Source organism: Pipra filicauda, unplaced genomic scaffold (genome assembly GCF_003945595.2).
Source record: "Pipra filicauda isolate LSUMZ 115617 unplaced genomic scaffold, ASM394559v2 scaffold628_size223124_pilon, whole genome shotgun sequence".
Classification (NCBI taxonomy): domain Eukaryota; kingdom Metazoa; phylum Chordata; class Aves; order Passeriformes; family Pipridae; genus Pipra; species Pipra filicauda.
Genome location: NW_024104785.1, coordinates 1 through 18,954, shown reverse-complemented (window position 1 = coordinate 18,954; position 18,954 = coordinate 1). Strand labels below are relative to the sequence as shown.

General features: G+C 73.2%; 4 protein-coding genes across 6 annotated transcripts; 2 read left to right on the top strand and 2 right to left on the bottom strand.

The window, feature by feature from the left end:
- Positions 1–246: 246 nt before the first annotated feature.
- Positions 247–5,957, bottom strand: TTC31 (tetratricopeptide repeat domain 31). The gene is made up of 15 exons (XM_027730603.2): positions 5,650–5,957; positions 5,414–5,533; positions 5,084–5,340; positions 4,903–4,986; positions 4,699–4,767; positions 4,458–4,592; positions 4,159–4,372; positions 3,724–3,814; positions 3,502–3,643; positions 2,224–2,325; positions 2,071–2,143; positions 1,851–1,992; positions 1,694–1,768; positions 1,145–1,247; positions 247–593 (listed from the first exon to the last, which is right to left on the bottom strand). The coding sequence occupies exons 1-15, from the start codon at positions 5,774–5,776 to the stop codon at positions 477–479; spliced, it is 1,851 nt and encodes a 616-aa protein (XP_027586404.2). The 5' UTR covers positions 5,777–5,957; the 3' UTR covers positions 247–476.
- CCDC142 (coiled-coil domain containing 142) lies at positions 5,856–11,352 on the top strand. 3 transcript variants are annotated; one of them, XM_027730619.2, is made up of 11 exons: positions 5,856–6,141; positions 6,465–6,561; positions 6,936–8,294; positions 8,371–8,457; positions 8,697–8,861; positions 8,927–9,081; positions 9,231–9,389; positions 9,474–9,588; positions 9,676–9,853; positions 10,237–10,445; positions 11,009–11,352. In XM_027730619.2, exons 1-11 carry the CDS (start codon positions 6,094–6,096, stop codon positions 11,275–11,277), a joined length of 2,841 nt encoding a protein of 946 aa, XP_027586420.2. In that variant the 5' UTR covers positions 5,856–6,093; the 3' UTR covers positions 11,278–11,352. The 3 variants fall into 3 exon arrangements, with proteins under 3 accessions (XP_027586420.2, XP_039244180.1, XP_039244179.1); XM_039388246.1 differs by having other exon boundaries at positions 10,237–10,456; positions 11,009–11,147; XM_039388245.1 differs by lacking the exon at positions 10,237–10,445.
- A 673-nt stretch (positions 11,353–12,025) lies between these two features.
- On the top strand, positions 12,026–15,174 carry MOGS (mannosyl-oligosaccharide glucosidase). Its single transcript, XM_027730604.2, has 4 exons — positions 12,026–12,383; positions 12,475–12,686; positions 12,769–12,959; positions 13,357–15,174. The coding sequence occupies exons 1-4, from the start codon at positions 12,026–12,028 to the stop codon at positions 15,062–15,064; spliced, it is 2,469 nt and encodes an 822-aa protein (XP_027586405.2). The 3' UTR covers positions 15,065–15,174.
- Positions 15,175–15,326: 152 nt separating this feature from the next.
- On the bottom strand, positions 15,327–17,481 carry WBP1 (WW domain binding protein 1). The gene is made up of 4 exons (XM_027730618.2): positions 17,245–17,481; positions 17,075–17,177; positions 16,583–16,744; positions 15,327–16,140 (listed from the first exon to the last, which is right to left on the bottom strand). The coding sequence occupies exons 1-4, from the start codon at positions 17,305–17,307 to the stop codon at positions 15,515–15,517; spliced, it is 954 nt and encodes a 317-aa protein (XP_027586419.2). The 5' UTR covers positions 17,308–17,481; the 3' UTR covers positions 15,327–15,514.
- Between the last annotated feature and the right edge of the window lie 1,473 nt (positions 17,482–18,954).

Below are 18,954 nucleotides of genomic sequence, written 5' to 3'. Positions count from 1 at the left end.
TTGATGTCCCGCCTGTCACTCCCCACCCTGAAGCTCCTGTCACCAGCAAGTGACATTCCGGGGGGGGGTGGGGACCCCCCCGCTGCCCCCCAGGACTGGAGGGACACGGGAGGGCGAGGGGCAACATGGGAAGGGGACGTGGGGGGCTGGACTGGGGGGGGCGGGGGGGGCAGAGAGGGCAGGGGGGTGGAAGGAGGGCTGGGGGGTGGGGGGAGGCACCAATCCAAGGGAAGGAAAAGCCAGAGAGAAGGACAACAGTCTCAGTTTTATTATAAAACCCAAATAGGAAACAAATCCCTGAGGGGCCATGGGGATCAGCCCAGGCCCACCCCCCCCAGGCACGAGGGGCTGCGGGGGGGTCCCGACCCCCCCAAGGCAGGAGGGGGGAACACTCTCACCCCCAGCGTGGGGACAAGGCACAGGCAGGTACAGGCAGGTGTGGGGGGGCCCCAGCAGCCCCCCCCGACAGAGCAGGGTCATCTGAGCAGCCCCCCGGGGGCAGGACCCCCCCTGGCGCGGGGCAGGGGGGCCGGCGTGGCGTGGGACGGGTGCTTGAGCTGCAGCACCAGCTCGCTGCCCTCCACGGTGGCACCCTGGGGACAGGGGGGAGCTGGCACCGGGACAGGCCCCGCGGGCAGGGGTGTCCCAGGGCAGGGGTGTCCCAGGGCAGGGGTGTCCCAGGGCAGGGGTGTCCCAGGGCGGGGCTGTCCCAGGGCAGGGGGGTCCCAGGGCGGGGCTGTCCCAGGGCGGGGCTGTCCCAGGGCAGGGGGGTCCCAGGGCGGGGCTGTCCCAGGGCAGGGGGGTCCCAGGGCAGGGCTGTCCCAGGGCGGGGCTGTCCCAGGGCAGGGGCTGTCCCAGGGCGGGGCTGTCCCAGGGCGGGGCTGTCGCAGGGCAGGGGTGTCCCAGGGCAGGGGTGTCCCAGGGCGGGGCTGTCGCAGGGCGGGGCTGTCCCAGGGCGGGGCTGTCCCAGGGTGGGGCTGTCCCAGGGTGGGGCTGTCCCAGGGCGGGGCTGTCGCAGGGCGGGGCTGTCCCAGGGTGGGGCTGTCCCAGGGCGGGGCTGTCCCAGGGCGGGGCTGTCCCAGGGTGGGGCTGTCCCAGGGCGGGGCTGTCGCAGGGCGGGGTACCCGTGTGCCCCCCAGCTCACCTGCATGGCCCCGAAGGCCGCCTCCGCCGCCGCCTTCCCGCAGAAGTTGATGAAGGCACAGCGCCGGCCCGGGAGCATCCGCACCGAGTGGATCTCCCCGAACCTGGGGGGCACAGACCCCCAAACGTGGGGTGGGCGAGGGTTAGAGATACCCAACCCCGCGGGGTGGGGGGTCAGAGACCCTCAAATGCGGCAGGGGGCTTAGACACCCCCAAATGTGTGTGGCAGGAAAGCACGAAAAACCCTCGAAGATGGAGGAAGAGTACTAGACACCCTCAAAACCACAGGAAGGGGGATCAAAAACCTCCAAATCTGAGGGAAAACAGTTACAAATACCCCAAAGCAGTGCAGTAGAGACCCCCAATGGTGGAGGAAGCTTAGATACCACCAAATCTGGGGAAGTAGATCACAGACACCCCTCCCCAAAGCCACCCTTGCAGGTCAGAACCACCAGGGAATAGGGACAGAGACAGGGCTGGGGGGCACCAGGTCTGTGCTGGGGGGCCGGGGGTCCCAGGGGGCAGTACCTGGGTCCTGGGGGTCACTCACCGGCCGAAGGAGCGGCGCAGCACCTTCTCGCTGATTCGGGGCGTGACGTTGCCCACCCAGAGCGGGAAGCAGTCCCTGCAGAGAGCCACCCTGGTGTCACCAGAGCCAGCACCACCACGGGGGCTCTGGGTCCCCCCAGCCCCCTGGAGCCCCGTACCTGGCAGGGTGGCTCGGTGGCAGTGTCAGGTGGCTGGCAGCCGTGGCAGGTCCCTGGCCTCGGTCTCTCGTGGGGGTTCCGGGGCTCCCCCCACCACCACTCGTGTCACCTGTCTGCTGGCAGCTCCCGCTCGCCCACCCCCCTGCCGAGGGGCCAGGGGGGTCAGCACCCACCGGGACACGGGGACACCCCCGGGGCCCCCCCAGCCCTGGTCCCTTACCGGGGAGAAGCGGCGGCTCCTTGGTCTCAGGCAGGAAAGGGGACACAGGGACCCCCCCGGGGCGGCTGTGCTGCTGTGGGAGGACAGGGGTGAGGTGTGGGGGGCACAGGGGGTGGGGGACAGGGGATGGGGTGCAGGGGAAGGGGGTCTCACCCGCAGCAGGGCCCGGCAGGCCTCCAGCTGTGCAGCGGCCTCAGCGTGGGCCCCGTCCCGCAGCAGCAGCTCCTCGAAGGTGCGCGCGGCCTCGGCGTAGCGCTGGGGGCAGCGGGCACCTACAGCCCCCCACCCGGCCCCACGGGCACCCCACTGCCCAAACGGCACCCCAGGGCACCTACAGCCCCCCACCCGGCCCCACGGGCACCCCACTGCCCAAATGGCACCCCAGGGCACCCCACAGCCCCCCACCCGGCCCCATGGGCACCCCACTGCCCAAATGGCACCCCAGGGCCCCCACAGGACAACAGCCCCCCACCCAGCCCCACGGGCACCCCACTGCCCAAATGGCACCCCAGGGCACCCCACAGCCCCCCACCCAGCCCCACGGGCACCCCACTGCCCAAATGGCACCCCAGGGCACCCCACAGCCCCCCACCCAGCCCCACGGGCACCCCACTGCCCAAATGGCACCCCAGGGCACCCCACAGCCCCCCACCCGGCCCCATGGGCACCCCACTGCCCAAATGGCACCCCAGGGCCACCCCACACACCACAGCCCCCCCACCCCCAGCCCCACGGGCACCCCCCTGCCCAAATGGCACCCCCAGGGCACCCCACACACAAACCCCCCACCCCAGACCCAGCCCCAACGGGCCAAACCACCCACACTACTGCCAAAATGGCACCCAGGGAACCCCACAAGCCACAGCCCCCCACCCGGGCCCCCATGGCACCCCCCACTGCCCCAAAGGCAAACCCCCCCGGGAAGCCTACGGCCCCCACCCAGCCCCACAGGCACCCCACTGCCCAAATGGCAGGCCAGAGCACCCCACAGCCCCCCACCCGGCCCCACGGCCACCCCACTGCCCAAATGGCAGCCCAGGGCACCCCACAGCCCCACTGGCATCTGCCAGCCCTCCACCCAGCCCCTTTCCCAGTCCTCCAAGCCCTAACACTCCACACACCCTAATTTGCATCTGGTTCCTTCCTCCTCTTCCCCAACTCTGGCACCCCTCAGCCTGTACCATGCAGCCATAGCACCTCAGAGCTCCCCCAGATCCCCACAGCTCTGACCCAGCCCCACTGGCACCCCACAGCCCCCAACTCAGCCCCAACAGCACCCCGTGGCACACTACAGCCTCCCGAAAGCCCCCCCCCCCCACTCCTGGTGTGCTGCAGCCCCTCACCCAGCCATGGCACCCTCCAGGCCCCCTCCAGCCCCCCTGCCCTCAGCCCCCAGCCCCTCTCGCAGCCCCTGGAGCCCCCCCCGGGTACCTGCAGCCCCCGCAGGGCTTTGCCCTTGCGGAAGGAGCCCTTGGGCCAGCCCGGCTGCAGCCCCAGCGCCGCCTCCGCGTCCCCCAGCGCCTCCTCGTATCGGCCCAGCTTCTCCAGGCAGTACGAGCGGTTCCCCAGGAGCCTGTGGGGACGGGGGGGGTCGCTGCTGCCCGGCCCCCCCACCCTGGGACACCCAGGACCCCCCCGGACCCCCCCACTCACCGGTGCTCCCGGGGGTTCAGCTTCAGGGCAGCACTGAAGGCCCGAACGGCCTCGTCGTGCCGGCCCGCCTGGGCTGCAGCGATCCCACGGCCTGGGGGCACGGGGGGCACGGAGCTGACAGGGTCCCCTGGCCTAGGAACAGCCTGCAGCTGCGCCAGCCAGGAGCTCTGCACAGCACCCCCAGGGCAGGGCTGCCCTGGACCTGAGGAGCTGCACAGAGAGACCCCCAGACCAGAACACCCTGGGCAGGGAGTGCCCCCAGCACAGACCACCCTGAGGAGGGAAAACCTCCCTGGCACAAGCCCCCTCACAAGCTGGGGAGCAGCAGGGAGAGCCCCCCCAGCACAGAATCCCCAGAGCAGCAGGGAGAACCCCCTTGGCACAGCAGGAGAGCCCCCCATACCCCCACCACATCTCCGGTGTCTCTGCACTGACCTGCCAGCATCAGGCTCTGCTCCACCGCACTGGGGCCAGGGGGCTGGGGGACCCGGGGGGGGGCAGGGCCCTCCCCACTGCCCTTCTCTGGTGCCCTCCTGCCCGGCTCTGCGTCCCCTGTGCCGGGGGGCCGCTCCCTGCCCGGGGTGGGCAGCCGAACCCCCGCCTTCTCCCGCGCTTTGCAGACGAAGGTGCAGCTCAGGTCCAGCTCCTCCTGGGGGGGAAGGGGGTGGGCAGGCAGAGCCCAGAGACACCCCCACCCTGTGCCCACACAGCCCCCTGGGGAGAATCTCACTCACCTCTGCTCCCTCTGTGTCCTCTGGTGGGGCTGTGGAGTTCTCAGGGTGCGGGGAGGGGTCTGTGCACTCCCCCTCCTCCTCAGCACCATCCTGGGGGGGGCCAGTGCCCGCGAGGCCGCTCGGGACCGGGGGACTCTGCAAGGACAGGGAGGGAGAGGGGTGGCTGGTGTAGGTGGTGCTGACCAGCCCCCAGCTCTGGGGACCCCCAGGACAGCTTGAGGGGGCTGGAGAAGTCACTCACTGGGTCAGTGTTCTCCTTGTTCTTCTGCTCTTGACCTAGTTTCTCCCGTTTTTTCCGGTCTTTTTGCTTCTGGAAAGGGAAGAGATGGAGCCATCATAGCAATGCAGGCCCTCCCAAACCCCCCCGGCCCTGCACCCCCAGGGCTCAGGGACAGCAGCTGCCTGCACCCCAGGGGCTGGCAGTGACCCCCCAGGGTTCACCCACCTTCTTCTTCAGCTTTTTTTTCTCCGCTTTCCTCTTCACCCGCTCCTCCTCCGCTACCAGCTCCCGCGCGTTCCTCTCCGCCTCCTGGGGGAAGGACACGGTGACGGCCCCTCTCGCCATGCCAGCCCAGGACCCCCCAGCCCCTGGACAGCGGGAGGGGGCAGGGGGGGAAACTGCCCACCTCTGCCGTGAGCCGGGCCCAGCGGGGCGTGGGCAGCCGGTCCAGCCGCACCTCCAGGGGTGCGCTCGGGGGGGTTCGGGGGGGCTGCGGCAGGGGCGGCTCCGCGCACAAGAAGGATTTTCTGAAGCCGCAGTAGCTGTAGGGCCGGGGCCGCTCCACGAGGGGAACGTCCCAAAACTCATCCCGCTCCTCGTAATCTGTGTCGGACTCGTCCTCGTCGTCATCCCCCAGCTGGCAGAAATCCTCCAGCCTGGGGCCTGGCGGGAGAGCGGAGGGCGTGAGGGGCAGCTCCCGGGTACCGGGACCCCCGATACCCCCTGCCCGACTCACCGTCGTCCCAGAGCAGACACACCTCTCCCCCCTGGTACTGGATCACCGTCTGGGAGGGGCCCTGCGGCAGCACCGGGAGGTCGCCGAGGCCGGACAGGCGGTGCAGAGGGCAGAAGGGCGCTGCGGAGAGCGCAGGCGGCCGTGAGCCGGCGGAGGTGGAACCGAAACCTGGCCGGCCCGAGCCCCGCTCCCCGGCCCTGCCCCGGGCTCCCCCTTCGCGCCCCCCCGGCCCGTACCGCCGCTCCAGCCGCCGGGGCCGGGCGTGCAGCCCCAGGGGCAGGCGGCGGAGGCGGCCCCGCAGGCGGAGCTGCCCGGGCCGGACCCGACCCGGTCCCGCGTGCCGCCCGCGCCCCCGCCCCGCATCGCCGCCAGCCCCGCGCGCCGGAAGTGCGTCACGGCACCGACGGGAAGTGGGGCAGGGCGCCGCCTGAGGCCGCCCCGCTGCCATGTTGGGTGCGGGCAGGACGGCGGCCCGCAGGGCCCGCACCGAGCGGCACCGACGCTCCGCGTCCCCTCCCGCCGCCCGCGCCTGCCCCGACGCCGCGGGCCCGGCCGCTCCCCGCTGCTGGTCCCGCCCCCCGCGCCGATCCCCTCCCGTCGGCCAGCCAGGCCCGACCCCCCGGATTAGCTCGGGCACGGCCTAAGCCTCTTTGCTGCCGCCGCCCCCGGGATGGCCCGGCATGGAGGCCGGCGGCGCTGAGCGACGCGGCGGGGAGCTCTGCCTGCAGGTGAGGCCACGCGGGGAGGGGGATCCAGACACTCCTTACGGAGAGCGGCGGGGTCGGGGCGGTATCAGGGCGGGCAAGGGGGCACCGGGCCCGCGCAGCGCGGCGTCTCCATGGCAACGGCCCGGGAGGGGGCGTGGCCAAGGGGCTGGGGGCGTGATCGGTCAGACATGGGGCGTGGCTACTGCGGAAGGGGGCGTGGTCATCGCGGAGGACTCCGCCGCTGCCAGCGCGGAGGGGCGGGGCTAAGGGGATGCCCCCGCCCCATCGGCGTGGCCCCGCCCCTCGCCCCAGCCCGGGGGTCCTGAGCCCCCCGCACCCCTCAGGTGGGCGACGCCGGCCTGGGCGGCCTCATCCTGCTGCTGCTGACGGCCCGGCCGGCCCCGGGTGATGGGGCGGCCCGTGGGGAGCTCCTCGAGCCTGGTGAGACACTCAGGAGGCTGCAGGGACCTTGAGGGGCTGTGGGGTCCTGGGGTGTTGTGGTGACCCTGAGGGGGTATGGGATTCTGGGGGACTGTGGGGACCCTAATGGGGTGTGGGGTCCTGGGTCGGCTGCGGGAACCGCGGTGGGTTATGAAGATCCTGGGGATAGTGTGTGGGACCTAACGGGATATGGGAACTGGGGGGAACTATGGAAACCCTGATGGGGTTCTGGGACTCCCTGGCTGTCCAGGGGACTGGGGGGCTCTGGGCTGGGGTGGCAGAGATGAGGGGGTTGTGGGCAGAGGCTCCCCCACCTGAGGGTCTGTGCCCCGCCCCGCGGTCCCTGCCCCACGCTGAGGGTCCCGTGCCCGCAGGCGGGCTGCGGGGGCCCCTGGCGCGCTCCCTGCAGCGGGCGGAGGCCATGCTGCGCAGCTGCGTCACCCCGGGGCTCTGGCGCCTGCTGCCCCCGCGGCCCCGCCGGCGCGGCGACGGCGACAGCGACGACGAGGACGAGGACGAGGCCGCGTCCGTCGTGACCCCGCTGGAGCAGAGCTTCGCGGGGCTGCGCCGCTGCCTCCGCGTCTGGGAGGACCCTCGCACCGAGACCTTCCAGGGGCACGTGCGGCCCCGTCCCGGCAGCGCCGGCGACTTCTCGGAGGACGCGGTGCGGCAGCGCGTGGCGGCGCGGGGGGCGGCCCTGCACGCGCTGCTGCGGCACCGCCACCTGCTCCGCCTGGCCCGGGACTTCGCCCGGCGCCTCAAGGCCTCCTCCGACTTCCTGCGGCGCCTGCTGGCGCTGCCGGCGCCGGGGGGGCACGGGGGCCGCGCGGGGCCGGCGCTGCGGGAGCTGTGCCTGGAGCTGCGGGCGCACGCGGGGCACTGGGCTGCGCTGCGGCGGCGGCTGCGGGGGGACGCGTGGCTGCGGGCGCTGCCGCGGCACCGGCGCGAGGCCGTGGCGCACATGCGGCGGGCGCTGCTGCTGCCGGCGCTCATGGCCGCGCGCCTGGCCTGGCGGCACGCCGAGGGGTGCCTGCGGGAGCTCGGCCGCCCCGGGACCCCCGCCCCGGCCCCCGAGAGCCTGGCCGAGCTCTTCCAGGGGCTGGAGATCTACAACCGCGTGGTGCAGGGGCTGGCGGAGGAGCTGGGCCCCGAGGCGGGTCCCGGGGGTCTCCCCGCTCCCTTCACGGTGGACGGGGTGCTGCGGGTGCTGGCGGCCGAGCGCGGCCGGGCCGTGGCCGAGCGGCTGCAGCCCCTCCTGCAGCCCCAGGGTGGGGACATCAGGGACGGACACGTGTGCTGGGAGGACGTGGCGGCGCCGTGGCCGCGAGGGCACGATGCTGCGGGGACGGCCGCAGCGACGGCCGCGGAAGGTTCCGGAGCAGACATGCTGCCGGGGCTGGCGGCCGAGCTGCAGGAGCTGTGCCTGGAGGACGAGGAGCTGACGGGACGTGTTTTGGGGGCGCTGGTGGCCTCGGCCGACAGCCTGTGGCAGCCGGTGCTGTCTGAGAGCCCCGAGCCCGCGGGGCCACGCCCGGGCAGCGCGGGCGGCTGGAAGTCGGTGCGGTGGCTGGACGCCGCCCGCGGCCCCGCGGCCGCTGCGCTGGGCGCCCGGTACCGCCCGCTGCTCTGGGGGGCCGCGGGCGCCGCACTGGGGCACGGCCTGGGCACCCCCCCCGCCACCCCGAGTGCCACCGTCACCGCGGCGCAGGAGCTGAGCCGCGCGCTCGCCGTGGGTACGTGGGGACACGGGGGGCAGGGGCTGCCACGGGGGATCCCTGCCCTGCCCTGACCCTCCGTGTGCCCCCGCAGCCCGTGTGCCCCCCGAGTGCCAGGAGGAGCTGGGGGTGCTCTGCCTGCGCCTGATGTGCCGGAGCATCCTCTGCAGCTGGGACGTGGGTACGGGGGCCGGGGGAAGTATGGGGTGGGGGACGGGGGTACAGGGTTAGGGAGCAGGGTTAGGGAGGTCTGGGGTGCAGGTGCGGGGTACACCGTGGGCATGGGATGAGGGAGTGGGGGGTGATCTGGGGGGTATGCAGTGAGGGTGTGGGGTGTGGGGTTTGTGGTCCAGGGTGCAGGTGTGAGGTACAGTGTGGGATGTGTGCAGTGTTGGGGGCTTCTGACTGTTTCCTCCCCAGACTTCACCTGTGCCCTGGGCTCAGGGCTGTCGGACAAGTGCTTGGGGGTCCCAGGGGGGCCCCCGGGGCCAGGGTGCAGCCGCACGGCGCAGCAGCTCCGGCGCCTCTTCCCAGCCCTGGCGCTGGCCCTGCGCTGCCTGCGCCCGCTGCCCGCCCACCCACACGGTGAGCAGGGTCCGGGGTGCACGGGGGGGCACGGGGGTCCCCTCTGTGCTGACCCCTGCCCCCAGCATCCCCTGGGGGTCCCTGCCTGCGGCTGCAGGTGCTGAGCCGGTGTCTGGCGGCGGCGGCGGCGGCTCACGCGTGGCTGACGGGCAGGGCCGGGCGGTACCTGGCGGCCTGGGCACTGCCCCAGTTCCTGCTGCTCACCCAGGGAGACCTGCAGGTACGGGGGGCACGGGGGGCCTGGGGGGCACAGGGCGGGCTGGGCACTGCCCCAGCTCCTGCTGCTCACCCAGGGAGACCTGCAGGTACGGGGGGCATGGGGGGCACGGGGGGCTGGGGCTTGGGTTCACCCCTCCTGCTCCCCTCCAGGTGCTGAAGGCAGAGACAGAGCAGCTGGCACTGCAGGTGAGTGGGACCTTCCCAGAGCCGGGGGACACTGATGGGGACACCCTCCCAAAGCCACTCCCCCTGTCCCCGTGGGAGCTCCAGCTGTGCCGGCAGATCCACGGAGTGGCCAACAACATCCAGGTACGGCAGGACCCGAGTGGGGGGTCCTGAGCAGAGGGGTGCCCTGGGTGCCTGTGTCACCCCATGTCCCCCGCCATGTCCCAGCTCTTCTCCGGGGACGTGCTCCAGATGTTCTCCACCAGCTGCAAGCGGCTCTCGGCCGAGATCTTTGACCAGACGATGCCTCTGGGCCGGCACTGGCGGCTCGGGCCACGCGCTGGTGGGTGCGGGGGGCTGGGGGCACGTTGGGGTGCTCGGGGGGCTGTGGGGGGTCACAGCGCTGAGCAGGGTCCCCGTGCTCCCCCAGAGCTGCCCAGCACCCCCAGCGCGTACGCGGCGGCCGCGGTGCAGGCGGTGCTGGGGCAGGTGCTGCAGGGGGCACAGGCCCTGCCCCGCGATGCCCAGGCACCCACCCTGGCACGGGTCACCACGGCCTTCCTGGAGGCCTGGATGGACCACATCCTCACCCACAGGATCAAGTTCAGGTACTGGGGACGGGGCTCCACACCCAGTGCCACAGCCAAGGGGCAGTGCCAGGGGCGCCTTTGTAGTCCTGGGGGCAGAGCAGGGGTCCCAGTGACGGTGCTGGGGGTCCGACAGGTGGGGCCAGGGGGCCTGGTGAGGGTCCCGGGGGTCCCGGTGGAAGTTTCAGGAGTCCCAGTGCAGTAACGGGGGGCTCAGTGGCAGTGCCGGGGGTCGCAGTGGCAGGTCGGGTGTCCTGGTAGCAGTTCAAGGAGTCCCAGTGGGGGTCTCGGGGGTCCCGGTGGGCAGTTCCGGGATCCCAGTGGGGGTCCCAGGATGCGGCGGCGGTGCGGGGGGTCCCGGGGAGGTCCCGAGGGTCCCAGGCCCACCCTGGCCCCCGTCCCAGCCTGCAGGGGGCCATGCAGCTGCGGCGGGACTTCGAGGCGGTGCGGGAGCTGCTGTGCTCGGAGCGCTCCGGGCTGGCCCCCGAGGCCCGGCAGGCGCTGCGGGCGCTGCGCGTGTTCCGCCACACGGACGCGGCCGTGCGCTGCCTCCTGCAGCAGCCCGGGGGGCGCGGCGGGCACGGCCGCGGCTGGGCCGGGCTGCGGCGCTGCTGTGAGACCGGGGTGGGGCGGGAGTGGGACCGGGTGGGCTGGGGGTGGCGTGGGAGGGGTGGAATGGGAGGATGGGGTGGAATATGGGGAGGGGTGGGAGTGGGAATGGGGAGGAGATGGGAATGGGATGGGGTGGGATGGGATGGGATGGGGTGGGATGGGTGGGATGGGGTGGAATGGAGTGGGGTGGGGTGGGATGGGATGAGGTGGGATGGGGTGGGATGGGATGGGGTGGGATGGGGTGGGATGGATGGGATGGGGTGGGATGGGATGGGATGGGATGGGGTGGGATGGCATGACATGGAATGGAGGTATGGGGATGGGGCGGGGTGGAATGGGGATATGGGGTGGGGGGTGGGATGAGGTGGGGATGAAATAGGGATGGGACGGGGGTGGGACTGAAATAGAGGTGGGATGGAGATGGAGAAAGAATGAGGATGGGGACTGGGACAAGGATGGGGGTGGAGATGAAGATGGGAACGTCAGGGAATGAGAACTAGGACGGGGACAGGGAGTCCCAGCAGGAGCAGGATCCTGTATTCCAGTCCGTCCATCCCTCCCCAGGCTCGGACGAAGGCGCCCACCCCCTGGATCCACCCCCGGACCCGCTGCCCGTTCTAGACCCCCTGGAGGTGGCGGTCCCGCTGCCGGGGCCGCCCCCGCCGGGCGCGGGTGGCGATGTGCCGGGCGATGTGCCGGGCAGTGCCCGCGGCGCCGCTGCCGAGCCGCCGCTCCCGGGCAGCCCCCAGCAGTGGCTGTCCCTGCGGCTGCACCGCGCCCGCCGCTGGAGAGTGCCGGGGCTGCCCTGCGTGGGCAACAGCCCCGAGGGCTGACCTGCAATAAACCCACCCCACCCGTCCCGGCCACCTCTGCAAGGGGGGCACGGGGGATGGGGGTCTGACAGCGCCGGGCCGGGATCGGAGATTGCAACTGGGACCACTTACTGGTGGGGCGGGATCTAACGGGGACTCCTGGGGGGATGTGGGGGGTCCTGGGGAGACGGGGGGTGCAGGATGGATGTCCCTTGGGGGTCCTGGGGGACAATGGGGCAGCTGGGGGGTTCTTGGAGGCCCTGGAGAGTCTGGGAGTACCCCGGGGGCTTCCAGGGGATGCCAGGGATGCAGGGTGGGGGTCCATGAGGGTCCTCGAGGAGACCAGGGGTCTCTTGGTGGTCCCAGGGGATACTGGGTGTTCATAGTGGGGGTCCTTGGGAGGTCCCCAGGGAGGTCGGGCATCCGTGGGGGTCCTGGGAAAGGCTGGGGGATTCCTGGCTGGGGTCCCTTTGGGGGCACTGTTGGGGTGGCGGATGGGGAGTCAGTGTAGCAGGGACCCCCTCCCAGCTATGGGGCTGACCAAGGGGGATAACGAAGTGGCTTCTAAGGGCGTGGTGAGCATGGACTGGGCGGAAGGCGGGGTCGGGGGCATGCTGGGGGGGTCCTTGTCCCTCGGGGCCGGTTCGGGGTCGGGCGGGGGTCCCTGGGAGGACCGAACCGCGCGGGGTCCTCCCGCCCGCCAGGGGGCGCGCGCGGCGCTCCCCGCAGCCCGTCGCGCGGCGCTGACGCTCCGGGCGCGCCCGCGGCCATGGCGGGGGAGCGGCGGCGGCGTGGCGGGGACGGGCCCCGGGAGCGGCCCCGGGAGCGGGACCCGAAACACCGCCAGCAGCAGAAGCAGCAGCAGCAGCCGCGGGGCCCGGGCCGGGGCCGGACGGTGCTGGTGGCCTCGGCGGCGGCGGCGGCGCTGGCGCTCGGTCTCGTGGCCGCGGCGACCGAGTGGAGCCGGTGGAGCGAAGCCTCGCGCCTCGTCACCCCCCATCCCGCGCCCCCCGCCGTCCCCCCCGGCTCCACCGGGCCCCTCGCCTCGCCCACCTACTTCTGGGGCACGTACCGGCCGCACGTGTACTTCGGGATGAAGACGCGGAGCCCGCGCTCTGTCGTGACCGGTGAGGGGGGCGCGGGCGGGGGCTCCGTCCCGGGGCTCCGCCGGCCCCGCTGCCGCCCCGGGAGCCTCCCCTGACCCCCCGCGCCCCCCAGGGCTGATGTGGCTGCAGCACGGCGGCGGCCTGCGGCACACGTGCGACAGCGGCGACGGGCCGGCCCGGTACGGGTGGGTGATGCACGACGGGGAGAACTTCGGCGTGCAGGAGATCCGCGACGGGCGGCTGCTGCTCAGGACGGAGTTCGTCAAGCAGCCGGGGGGAGACCACGGCGGGGACTGGAGCTGGAGGGTCACGGCGAGGACGGAGGTGAGCGCAGGGAGGGCGGGAGAGGCGTTGGGATGCCGGGGACTCTCCATCACCCTCCTCCTGCTCCTGCTCCTACTCGCAGGGCAAAGGCCCGGCCCCGCTCCTGTCCCTGTTCTTTTACGTGGCCACGGACGGGCAGGGGGAGCTGCGGCCGGTGCTGCACAACGGGACCCGCCTGGCGGCCGTGGAGGGAACATCGGAGGAGCTGGGGAACTTCACCCTCACCTTCCTGCCCCCAACGGGGGAGGGTGAGGAGGAGCCTAAATACGCTAGGTAAGTCACTGGGGCACGACCCCCAACCCCTCCACGGCCCCTCCAACTCTGCCCACCTTTTGTCTCCTCTGTTTCCCCCCCATTCCATGGCTCCACGTCTCCCTCTCTCTCCCTTTGTCCGCTCCTTTTCTCTTCGCCCATCTCCCCCATGTCCCCCCTTTCCCTAATATCCAGTGTGCCCTTCTGCATCCCATCGGTGTCCCCTCATCTCTCCTCCCTGCATTTCTCCGTTTTGTCCACCTTTCCCCTGACTCCATGTCCCCTGTGTCCCCTTGTCTCCCCTGTGTCCCCCTCTCCCTGACTCCTCATCTCCCTCGTGTCCCCCCCCACCTGACTCTCCCACCTCCCCCCCATCACCCCATCTGCCCCCCATCCCTGACCCCCCCGTCTCCCTCAGCTACAACTTCCTGGCCGCGGGGGTGCCGGGGCTGCACCGCCTCACGGAGCTGGTCCAGCGCAGCCTCCGGGAAGCCTCGCTGTTCTCTCCGCCGGGGCGGCCGCGGCGCCACTACCTGGGGGTGTCCAGGACGGGGGGCCTGCCCGGGGAGCCCCCGCAGGGGCAGCTGCTGCTGCACCAGGTGACGCTGGAGGCGCCGGCGGTGCTGGAGGCGGTGCTGGAGTCGGGCAGCGCGGCGGGGGCGCGGCGGGGGCGGCTGGCGGGGCGGGCGCTGGGCACGGCGCTGGCCCGGCACGCGGCCGCCTTCGAGCGCCGCTTCGAGGACACCTTCGGGCTGGGGGCGCGTGGGGCGACCCCCCCCCAGCGCCGCTTCGCCCAGGCCGCGCTCAGCGAGCTCCTGGGGGGGCTCGGCTTCTTCCACGGCCGCTCCCTGCTGCGTTCGGAGCGGCGCTCGGAGCCGCTGCCCGGCCCCGAGGCCGTGCTGTTCACGGCCGCGCCCTCGCGCTCCTGCTTCCCGCGGGGCTTCCTGTGGGACGAGGGCTTCCACCTGCTGCTGCTGGGCCGCTGGGCGCCCGCGCTGGCCCGCGACGTGCTGGCGCACTGGCTCGACCTCATGAACGCCGACGGCTGGATCCCGCGGGAGCAGATCCTGGGGGACGAGGCGCGGGCCAGGGTGCCCCCCGAGTTTGTGCTGCAGCACAGCGAGACGGCGAACCCCCCGACGCTGCTGCTGGCGCTGGAGCGGCTGCTGCCCGACGCGCCCCTGCCCTACCTGCGCCGCCTCTCCCCGCGCCTGCGCGCCTGGTTCTCGTGGCTCAACCGCACCCAGGCCGGCCCCGAGCCCCTCACCTTCCGCTGGCGCGGCCGCGACACCGACGCCGAGCGCTTCCTGAACCCCAAGACGCTGGCGTCGGGGCTGGACGATTACCCGCGCGCCTCGCACCCGTCGGAGCAGGAGCGGCACCTGGACCTGCGCTGCTGGATGGCGCTGGGCGCCCGCGTGCTGGCGGCGCTGGCCGAGCGCCTGGGGGAGCCCCCCGAGCCCTACGGCGACATGGCCCTGGCGCTGAGTGACAACGCCCTGCTGGAGCGGCACCACTGGGCGCCCGAGCTCGGCGCCTTCGCCGACTTCGGCAACCACAGCACGGCCGTGGCGCTGCGCTGGCACCGCCCGGCCCCCGTGCCCGGCCAGGCCCCGCCGGCCCCGCGGCTGCACCGGGAGGTGCGGGAGGCGCCGCGGCCGCGCTTCGTGGGCGCGCTGGGCTACGTGAGCCTGTTCCCGCTGCTGCTGCAGCTGCTGCGCGCGGACTCCCCGCGCCTGCCCGCGCTGCTGGGCGCCATGCGCAGCGAGGCGAAGCTCTGGACGCCCTTCGGGCTGCGCTCGCTGGCCCGCGACAGCCCCTGGTACCTGCAGCGCAACACCGAGCACGACCCCCCGTACTGGCGCGGCTCCGTCTGGGTCAACATGAACTTCCTGGCGCTGCGGGCGCTGCACGGGTACGCGCACGCGGCGGGGCCGCACCGCGAGCAGGCGGCGCGGCTGTACCGGGAGCTGCGCCACAACCTGGTCACCAACATGTTCCGGCAGCACGAGGCCACCGGGTTCCTGTGGGAGCAGTACCGGGACAGCGACGGCGCGGGGCAGGGCTGCCACCCCTTCGCGGGCTGGTCCGCGCTCGTTGTGCTCGCCATGGCTGAGGACTATTAGTGGGGGCTTCCTGTGCCCCCACCGTGAGCTCAGGGCCAGGGGAGGTGCTGGGGGGCTGTGCTGGAGCCCCTCCTCTCCCCTGCAATAAACCTTCATGACCATGGCCTGTTCCTGTCCGGGTCAGGGTGTTGCAGTGTCCCCTCTGCTGCTGGGGGTCTTTGCCCCAGCTCAGCCCGATGTCCCCAAGCCACGGCGGGTCTTTGTCCCCTCCCTGATAAGTTGGGGGGCCCAACCCAGCCCAGTACCCTCATCACACCAGGGCTCCGGTACTTCCACGTCTCTTTAATGGTGAGAGAACGCGCCAGGACCACCCACCCCCACTGCCTGGGCCCCCCCCCGGTGATGGGGCCCCCCCAGGCAGCAGCACCAGGGGCAGGGGGGGCCCCAGAAGCAGTTTGGAGGGGAGGGGGCTCCGGCAGGGCCACACCACGAGTGGGGTCACCGTGGAGGTCAGTCGGGGTGAGGGGCCCCCGGGGGCTCCGTGGTGAGTCCAGACCCCAGCAGGGGGTCCCGGGGGGGCTCAGACAGGCAGCGCAGGTGAGCCAGGCCCCCCCCACCCCCTGGCCCCCCGCAGCCCTCGGCCTCACCCTCCTCCTCCTCCAGGCCCCGCCCCACCTCGATGCCCGAGTCCCCCGTGAGCCGCCGGTGCCGCCCGGGGCCGCCTTCCCCCCGGGCCGCACCGCCCACCCCCTCTTCACCCCCCTCGGTGTAGGAGCAGGGGCCGCCCTCGGCCTCGGGGAAGTCCAGGGGGCCGCGTTTGGAGGGGCCCCCGCGGGCCGGCGGCTCCTCGGGCAGGGGCAGCTCCCAGCTGGCGCCGGTGCCGGTGCTGCTGGAGCCGCCGGCAGTGCTGCCCCCCGGGCCCGGCCCCGGCTCCGGGTCCGTCTCGTCGGTGCCCGGCGCCGACAGCGAGGAGCTGCTGGGGGAGGAGGCGCAGGAGCAGCCGCAGGAGCAGGAGCTGCAGCCCCCGGAGGAGCCGGGGGACAGCGAGGGGCTCCCGGGGCTGTAGGGCGGCGGCGGTGTCCCGGGGCGCTGGGCCACCTCCTCGTATGCAGGGAGCTTGAAGGAGGCCAACAGCCCTGGGGGGGACAGCGGGGTCAGGGGGCACCCGGGGGGGCACGGGGCAGGGCTGGGGGGGTACAGGGAATGCCAGAGGACATGGGAGCAAAGGGGGCAGAGCTGGGGGGATGCAGGGCTGGAAGGGATCCCAGAGGGGAGGGAGCTGGAAGGCTCAGCCCGGGGCAGGGCTGGGGAGGGGGAAATGGAGGGCCTGAGTGGAAAAGCCAGGGCGAAGGGGATATGGGGAGGGGCAGGGGAGGGGGATGTGGGGTTAGGGGGGATGCAGGTGCCGGGGGGGGGCACAGGAGGGTCCAGGGTGCCCTGACTCATACAGACCCCCCGTGGAGGAAGGTTACTGGCACGGCTGGGGGCGCGGGGGGTCCCTGTGCCCACTCACGGAGGTTCCCGGGGATGGGGGTACTGGCAGGGCTGGGGGCGCGGGGGGTGGCTGTGCCCACTCACGGAGGTCCCCCGCGGAGGGGGGGTACTGGCAGGCACCGTGGTAGGCGATGAGGTTGATCTCGCGCTGCCGCTGCTGCTGCTGCAGGCGGAGCTTGGCCCGGCGGTGCCGGAACGCGCAGCAGCAGCTCAGCAGGATCAGGATGGTCCAGAGCAGCCAGAACCCTGCGGGGCGGGGGGGGCAAAGCGGGGGTCACCCTCACACACAGTCCCCGCCCCTCCGGCGTCGGGCTGCAGCCCCCGGGCCCCAGAACCCCCAGAGCCCCCACATCTCTGCGGAGCCTCCGATCTCCCCCAGGCTCTCCGGAGCCCCCGGTCCCCCCTCGACCCACAGCTCGCCCGGGACCCCCCGACCCCCGCTGGAACCCCCGCTGTCACTCAGCCCCCCCCAGAGCCGCAGGACCCCCTCGGAGCCCTTGGGCTCCCCAGACCCCCGGACTGCCCTCGACCCCCGCGGCAGCTCCGCTCCCCCGGTTCCGCGGTGCCCGCACTCACACCACAGCTCGTAGTAGTAGGTGCAGCAGCCGCTCTCCCCGCAGCAGTGCCCGGTCTCGCACACGTAGGGCCGGTTGTTCACCCCCGGGCAGAACTCCCGGGCCTGCGGGCACGGCCGCACCGTCACCGCGGCCCCGCGCGCGGCCCCCCCGCCCCGGCCCGCCCGGTACCTGCGGGTGCTGCCGGCCCAGCAGCGCGGCCCAGGCCCCCTCGGCGCTCCCGGGCCGCTCCATGGCGCCGCCGCCTACAGCCCGCCGCGGCCCCGCGCCCGCCCAGCCGCGGCCCCCGCCGCCCGCAGCAGCCGCCGCCGCCCCGCCGCCACCGCCGCCGCCGCCATCGCGGCCCCCGCGGCCGCCGCCGCCGCCGCCCGGGCCGGGGCCGCCGCCGCCGCCATCGCACCGGCCCGAAGTCCCGCCCCCGCGGCCGCCGCCGCCCAATCCGCGCCCGTCCCGCCGGCGACAGCCAATCGGCGCGGCCGCCGCCGCCCGGCCCCGGCCAATCGCGCGCCGTCTGCCCGCGCCTCACGCCCAACAACAGAGACAAAGGGGCCGGGCCCCGCCCCCGCCCAGAGTAGCGGCGACCGCGGCCAATCGGAGGCGGGGTCCCACCTTCCCTCCCTGACTGACGGCGACACCGACCAATGGCAGCCTCGCAGCCGCTGCCGGCCCGCCCAGAGGCGGGCACTCTGCACAACGCGGCCAATGTACGCGCAGGCACGGCTCCTGCCGTGTGATTGGCAGAGTAGCCAGCCAATCAGGCCGCCGCTCTGCACAGGGCGGGGTGCTGCCGGAGGGCGGGCACTCCTTAGAGCCCCGCCCACCCGGGACGGACCATAACGGGACGCGGGGGGTGGACGCCGTTGGGCTGTTCCACAGCGCTCCCGGGGGGTGTCGGGCGGTTCCACTGCTCTCCCGTGGGGGGGGTCGGGCTGTGCCATAGAGCTGCTGGGGAGGCGGGATGTACCATAATGCCCCGGGGGGGTCGGGCCGTGCCCCTATCCCAGCAGACCCACACACGGTTCCTTCACCAACAGCCTTTAATCAGCTCCACAGCACCAGGACACACCGGGCGCGGGGACCCCCTTCCACCCCCAGGCCCACCCTCGGTCCCCAGCCCTCCAAGTCCATGTGGGGGGCTGGAGCCTCCTATTCCAGTCTGCTGTGTCCACGTGGAGCATCCGGAGCCCCCCATGTCCAAGGCAGAAGGTTCTCAGCCCCCCGTTCTGACCCTCTGTGTCCACGTGCAGGGGTTGGAGCGCCCCATAGTCCCCCAGGTCTGCGGCACAGGGCCTGGAGCCTCCTCTTCTGGTCTTCTGTGTCCAGGTGGAGAATCCAGAGCTCCCTGGAACCTGCCTGTGTCCGTGCTGAGGGTGGTTCCCCACCTTCCAGCCCTGTGTGTCCGTGGGGTGGGTGCACAGCCCCCCCAGGGGGTGACCCGAGGGCTGCAGCGGCTGCAGGCCGTGGTGGTGCCACCCCAGGCTGCCACGGGCGGGCTGTCCCGGTCCCGGTGCCCACAGGCAGGATCCACAGCCCCCCTGCCGCCGTCCGCTGTCCACGGGGAGGCTCCCGGGCCCCCCGCGGCCCCCCCAGGGCTCAGCCCGGGGTCTGCAGCAGCTGCAGGTTGCGCTGGTAGCAGCCCAGGCTGCAGAGGGGCCGCCCGGTGCGGGCGCAGCGGTAGCGCCGGGCGTTGGTGCAGCCGGGCACGGCGCAGGGCTGGGCGGGGGGCACCGGGGGGGCCGTGGCGGGGGGCAGGGGCAGGGGCAGCCCCGGGGGGAAGGACAGGGTGACGCCCTGGGCAGAGCTGTGGTAGTGCACGACGGGGCAGGGCGCGGGGCGGGCGCGGCGCTCGCGCAGGGCCCTCACCTTGGCCTTGTGCGTGCG